General features: G+C 35.8%; 1 protein-coding gene across 1 annotated transcript; it reads left to right on the top strand.

Annotated features, from left to right (window-relative positions):
- The first annotated feature begins 708 nt into the window (after positions 1-708).
- Positions 709-4532, top strand: LOC149001915 (transcription factor ORG2-like). Its single transcript, XM_089137614.1, has 3 exons — positions 709-1208; positions 1303-1668; positions 3662-4532. The coding sequence occupies exons 1-3, from the start codon at positions 888-890 to the stop codon at positions 3794-3796; spliced, it is 822 nt and encodes a 273-aa protein (XP_088993740.1). The 5' UTR covers positions 709-887; the 3' UTR covers positions 3797-4532.
- Positions 4533-7151: the final 2619 nt, after the last annotated feature.

Raw genomic sequence — 7151 nt, 5'->3', positions numbered from 1 at the left:
TGATGATCCGGATTCTTGAAATGAGTAATACATTTCTCATCAGCAGAACCACAACCCAAACAAAGGATCAAAAAAAACCCCAAAAAGACTTCAAGCTGAATAATCACAGAGCCTATGAGAAGGCAGTAGTTGTCAGTTACCTCTGAGTGAGATGGGCGAGGAGTTTGAATAGCATGACCTAATCTTTATGATCACCACATTCTCAAAGTATTGTTGCTTCCTTATACTGACTTAATCGTAAGAGGTAGCTTCCCAACCATTCATGTCAGCTCGCATTCACTGTTTCTCTTGTGAGCAATTTTCAACAAGGCCAAACCGGTTCGCCCAAGAAAACAGATTTGAATGCGAAAAATAATAATAATAAGAATAAATGTATATATTTGAGGTTTCTAAGTTTTGCTTTCAGCAGGTTGGTCATAGAATATATATCACCTTCTTGGGTCTGGTTTGATCCAATAACGAGGTTCAACCAGACCGCTTTCTTTGAGGCTTGATTTCTGTATTATCTAACAAAACATGGTTGAAATAGGGGAAGTTGGTCAAATGAATATGTTGTCTACATGATATCAGTTTTTGGTGGAAATGAAAAATTGTTCTTAATAAATATTGTTGGTGGAATCTTCTTGATTTAAAAATTTGTTCCTCCAATTACCTCACCTTAATTATATCTGTGTTCATTTCTGGGCAACAGAACCCTTCACCATTTTTCTATAGGAAAGTCATATCACACTCTCCAATGGCGTTTGTGAATAGTGGAAGGCAGTTTCTATAAACACTAGTGTCAAAAGAATCACACCTTCTCCTTGAAACTTCAAAAGGACTTAGAGAAAGAAAAGGAGAGAGAGAGAGAGAGAGAGCTCACATCTAGCTAACCCTAGTAGCTCGTTATGTTAACAGCTCCTCCATTTTCATCTTTAGGCCTGCAACGACCATTAGAAGTCACCATGAACCATAACAAGAAGACAGGCAATGAGCCTGTTATCAACTCTTTTAATCACAGAGAAACAGAAAGTGCAGAATCGTTCCCTCGTTTTCCTTCTGGGAAACCACAAATCGAAGCTGATAATTCCAAGCCTTCAAGCACCACAAGTGGAGATCCAGAAAGTGTAAAGAAACTAAGCCATAACGCAAGTGAGCGCGATCGCCGGAAGAGATTGAATGATTTATTCTTCTCCCTTCGATCTTTACTTCCACGAACTGAAAGATCGGTATGAGATTCCAATCTTCTTCTTACTAAAACCCTTTAATTTTTCTCTGTACACATGTATAGGGTTTTATATGATTTCAGTTTCGTCACTGCAGAAGAAACTAAGCATTCCAGCCACTGTTTCATGTGCACTTAAGTACATACCAGAGCTGCAAAAGCAAGTTCAGAAGCTGATGCAAAGGAAAGAAGAGATCTTAGCAAATCTATATGAGCAAAGGGATCCTATCCTTCCTCATAATAGTAAGCAAAGGAAAGGCGCAGCTGTTAGGACTTTTTTTCCTGTTGTCACTGCAAGTCAAGTGGACGACAAAGATTATGTTGTTCAGATTCATACCGTGAAGGCCAAGAACATTCCACTTTCTGTGATCTTACAAGATTTAGAGAAAGAAGGACTCCATGTCTTGAATGCTTCAGCTTTTAACTCCTGTGGAAAGATGGTCTGCTACAACCTTCACCTTCAGGTTTAATTCTTCTCCACTACTACTTCTCTTACTAGCTGGTTAGTTAGTGGATAATTGGGTTTCTTTTATTCATCTGGGTTATTTAGAACTTTTAGCAGTCATCCATGGATGACTGAAGAAGACCATTCTTAGCTGATCTGTTTGATCCGAGATATTGAGGTTTAGGTTGGTGTCTAGATCCATTTGATTCCTCACTGGTCTCCTCTATCAGATTAGCAAAACCCACTTAATCCATCAATTTATTTTTACTAATTTTTTTTTCCCGGAAGGGTTGGGAGATTCTATATAACAACAATAATTGAATATCTCTCTTGACAACTACGATAAGCTGTTCTATTGATTTGATTCAACAGAAGACAACCGTTCCCATGAAATTAGGGTAAGATTGTATTCATCAAGAGTGCCCTAGGACTTGCAGAGGAGTCTTGTGCATTTGATATATTCGTTTTTTTGTTTTTATTAAGTAGCTCTCTATCAACAGTAACAACTCTTACCCTAGGAAGAATATGACATCTCTAACGCCAGCAATTGCTTTCCATTTTTCACTCTTAATTTGTATTTTTGATGATTGTAACTAAGACCAATGAGTCCATTTTGGCAAGACAGTCATGCTCATACACATATACTATAGAAAAGTTGAAGCTAAATGTTCTCTAGTGTTCTAAAAGCAGTCAGTTCTATAGACTATCAACCTCCTCTAAAGAAAAAGAGGTTGCAGCATTGCAGGATCTTTCTAGTATTTATTTACAAATCTTAGTTCTTAGTGTTTAAAGTCTTCTAGGATCCAAGGGCGAAGTCCCTTATATAAATAAATAATTATCTCCCTATAAACCCTACTAGTTTCAAAATAAAATAACATATCTTAGCTCTTATAAACTTGCTATGTGTTATGAATAGTTGTGCCATATAGGTGAGACCACAGACCTATCAGACTTGCTTTTTGGTATAAATAGATCTGCCATGTATATGATACCCTATGAACATGCCTAGCTAGATGTCTGTCCAATAGTCATCTCTCTTGAGTATTTCTTTCATTTGGCAGCCAAATTTACTGTTCTTAAATTAGTTATGTTAAAATAGATTTTTTTTTTTTTTGAGTAAACATAAAAAAATAAAGAGATTATTTTTTCAAAACTATCATTTTCAACATCTTGTTCTTAAAATGAGTGCTTGCCCAACACAATTTTTATAAAATTAAATTCTAGAAATCAGTTTACTATTAAACCCACTTCCATTAGTGTTTGGGGACCATTGCAGGGGACCATAGAGTGTCCATTGGGTGCATAAACCCAATAAAAATTTTCATGCCAGGAATACTACATTATTACTAATAAAAAAATTATATTATTTTAATATATCATTATGTATAAATGTAACGTATTTAGACATAAATTAATATTTAAAAAAGATGCTGCCTATTTAATGTAGTATATACTTGTAACAATTAGTTAAGGCTGCCATGTTCATCAGCAGCTAGAATGAGAAAATTTTATAGTCATTGGGTTACCCTGGAATCTTATTTTATATGAGCTTTCCTATAACTATGCGAATCTCTACTAGTTATTAAATATTAAACATTTTCTTTTGAATATCCAAGAATTATTTTTTGAAGAAAAATTTTGCATTCTGTTTATCCAAACATATTATTACCAAAGTGAAAAGTACTTATGAGGCTTTATCAATAAATATGTTCAAGTTGCTTACTCATGGGTGTTGAATGGGTTGTAGTCATGTAGAATCTATCCTATGAGGGTCCGAAAAGGCTTACATGTAAGGATTGGTTCGACATGAGGACCTCCTATATAACGTCTATTAGAGTACGAATGCAACTTAACACCTTTGAGATTAGTTTATATTGCTATCTTACATTATTTCACTATACATTTACGAGGGAGATTTTCTCTGTAAACTAACAAATTGGACTACAATGACTTCCTTAGAAAAATGGTAACGTTTCTTATAAGTTGTTTCGTATGTTGATTTGATTTAACAGGTGAATGAAACTCAAGTACTGCAATGCGAAGTATTGAGTCAAAAGCTCACATCTTTGTATCAGAATCAAGGAGAATTCCAGGCAAGAAACCTCAATGTGGATAACTTAAGAAGGGGTTTGCCAACACAATTATAAATAGTTTGGTTTTTTTTTCTTTTTCCTTTCTTTTCTGTAGCTTTTATTTGGATTGGAAAAATGTGGATGACAATATATATCATGTATAGAATCTTGAAAATACGAACTTGGAGATTTGTATCATATAAATGATGTAATCAAACTTATGTAATTACAACTCTATCCAGCTCGATCACTTTTTTTTTTTTTCTTGTTCTTTTATTCCTTTATTTTGTTTACAAGATCAGAAATATGTTAAAGCTGGATGGATTTCCTTTACCAGCCTTTGGAGCTTAAACACTTTCTTCTTCTTCAATCTTTTGGACCTGAATTGAAGTTGAAGTAGGAGTACCTTTCTTCCCTTCTGCTACTAACGGATATATGGGGGTGAAGGGGACCAGCTAAGACCTGAGGCTCCTGTACTACCCTATATATTATAACACTGAAAACTTCTGGCTGTTCCTCCCTGCATTGGGTGGCCATCACCAATTAAGACCACTGAGATCCACCAAAAAACCATCCCCCACCTTGGCTAAAGCCTGAAACCTGACTCTTCTGACCTAGAATTGATGATTGGCCATAAATTGAAGGGTATGAAGAAAAAAAAATCAATATTTTTAAGTACTCTTTTAACTATTTCATTTTGAAGGACTGCTTCTGCATTGTAATATATACCTGAAGGCAGCCATTGTTGCATCTAAAGAGACCTCTGCTCCATTGTATTAAGTATCATTCCTGGCTTTCCAAATCTGCCTCATCAAATCACCCTTGGTAGTAATATGCCTGAGTTTTGAGTGGATGAATAGGAGCCAATGTTGAATATTATGTCCTGAAAATCATCCACATCAAGTCTTAGTGGAGAAATCTTCTAACATATTCTTGCACATTCAAAAAAAAATCAACGCATGAACAACAATATCTTCCTTGTGAGAAACAAAGAGGGCATCTGGGTGATGGGGAGACTGATCTGGTACGAAGGCCTTTGTTAAGGACTAAGACCTCATGCCCACATCTCCAGAAACAAGGTTCTTTATTTTGGGCCGAACTGGCATGTTCCAAATTCTTTCCAAAATGGGTTGTGATATGAAGTAGTAGCTACACCATGTTTGGAATTAGATGTATGAACAACATTATTATATGCTGATTCGACTGAAAAGATCCCTGACTTGGTGAAAGCTCACGACCAAGAGTCAGTTTCTATGGAAAGAATGGGTAGTCAAAATGTTCTCAACATCATTATTGAAGTGATATCTTGGGGTCCTTAGAGTTTCACAATTAAATCACCTACCCGGGGTGGGGAATGATAATTTTACATATTGGAGATGATAGTATATATGGATTCGTTAGGATACTCGTGTTGATACCATTACCTACACATTTTCTTAGGTGTAAAGGATACTCTTCCATAGTTGCATGACATTCCACGTGACCCTCCATCTTTTGTTGTTGAAATTTCATTACTTGAGAGGTACTTTTTTGTTATTCTCAAGTTGACATGAGAGGGAGGGGTGAATTAGTGTCTTCTAAAACTCTTTTTGATGTGTCGCTTCTTTAAATTCAAGACAAGGTTGGTTAAGGGCCTGTTTGGTTACATGAGTCTAGCAATTTCAAATATCTAGAAATTTCAAATCTATAGATTTCAAATCTATGGAGTCATAATTCATAAATTAACTGTTTGGCTGTGGAATAAAATTTGTGGATTCACCCTAAAAAAAAATATTTGGTCGACATGATTTTTGTGAATGCACAAATGTGTACTGTTTTTATAGTGGCAATGAAATCTCTGGATTTCACCCCATACCCATAAATTTACAGATTCATGTTTTTAGTGTAAAAAGATGAATATCTAGATTTCATGAATTTAAAGATTTCACAACCAAACAGGTATAAATCTTAGATTCATGAATCTAGAGATTTAAAATCTCTGGATTCATGTAACCAAATAGGCCCTAAGATAATCTTGTAATTATCAATTACACAAGGGCATGTCCGCCACACACCACAATGTGGCTAAGTCTACCAGATAGTGCACCACCACTCTGCAATCAAAGCACTCCAATATATGCAATGAAAAATAAACTAGAAACGCAAGACACCAAATTTTACGTAATTCAGCCAAATTGCCTACATCCACGGAGTAATGCCTTAAATCGAGCTTCATTTTTACTCAATACTTTCCAACTTAAATTCTGATCACTACAATGATCAGAGAGCACCCACTCCAGTATTAACTCTTGCACCCACAAAAGTATAAGGCGCCAACCTCAAACAACTCAACCCTAACAAGCAACTACATGAAAGGTGAAACTTTTCAATACAATGATCAGAGAGCACCCACTCTCAATTAATTCAAAACATAAAACACCCACTCTAGTATTAACTCTTGCACCCACAAAAGTATAAGGCCACAACCTCAAACAACAAAACCCTAACAAGCAACTACGAAATGTGAAACTTTTAAAATTAAGGGAGATTGCAATAGATTACTCACCTTCTTCTTCAACGTTTTCACCAAAATACGCATCCAAGCTTGTTCTACGTACCCATATTGCTTCTTGGCTTCTCCTCCAAGTTTTTCTTAGTCTCCACAAGCCAAAAAACTCAAAAACCCTCCTTTGTTTTGCTCAAATTCGAGCTTTTAAAGAGAATAAACGTTGATGCACAGGAACCGTTGGATTTCATCTTCTAGATGAGTCCCAAAGAGAATCTAATCCCACAGCCGTTGGATATCCATTTTAAAAAGGCGGGTGAGATCTGGACCGTCAGATCCTTTAAGTGATGTAAGATTAGCGTACCCTTCACCAGATTGTTTCAAATGGAATATTTTCTAATCTTACCTTTAAGGTGCGATACATAGGATCATGTTAATCATCATACTTTGCAGTGCACCATATTATCATGCTCATGACCAACCAAAAGGCGCACGATGGAATCTTTTCCGTATTGGGAACTTGAAAACTAAGCGCATTAATCTCAACCGTCAAAATTGGATTTTCATCCACGTCTTTCTAATGACCATTAAATTGTATCATTCAATCTTTCAAAATTACACTTTCCTCTTTGAGATGTAAAACTTATTTCACAAAGACCCCCAAACTCTTAAAAATTATTTTTGAACCCCTGAGAGCAGATTTTATCACAGTCGCCAAATTTGATATTTCTTCTACAATGCCCAGATTTGCTTCCATATCGCACACTCTCACGAGAAACCTCCTAACTCCCTTTTTTTATATCAAAATCACAATCCGAAAAGTGTGTTGGAAAGAAGACTTCATGAACTACGTTTCTTCAGTTTAAGTTGAACCCAGAAAACAACTAGATGACTACTCAAAAATTCATTCAATGTGACCCTTGTGCCGTGACCTGTGAAATCCAC

This window comes from Hakea prostrata, chromosome 10 (assembly GCF_041222555.1).
Source record: "Hakea prostrata isolate BN-2017 chromosome 10, UWA_Hpros_2, whole genome shotgun sequence".
In the NCBI taxonomy this organism is placed as follows: Eukaryota; Viridiplantae; Streptophyta; class Magnoliopsida; order Proteales; family Proteaceae; genus Hakea; species Hakea prostrata.
Note: the sequence above shows the minus strand (reverse complement) of the source record. Positions and strands in the feature narration are given on the sequence as shown.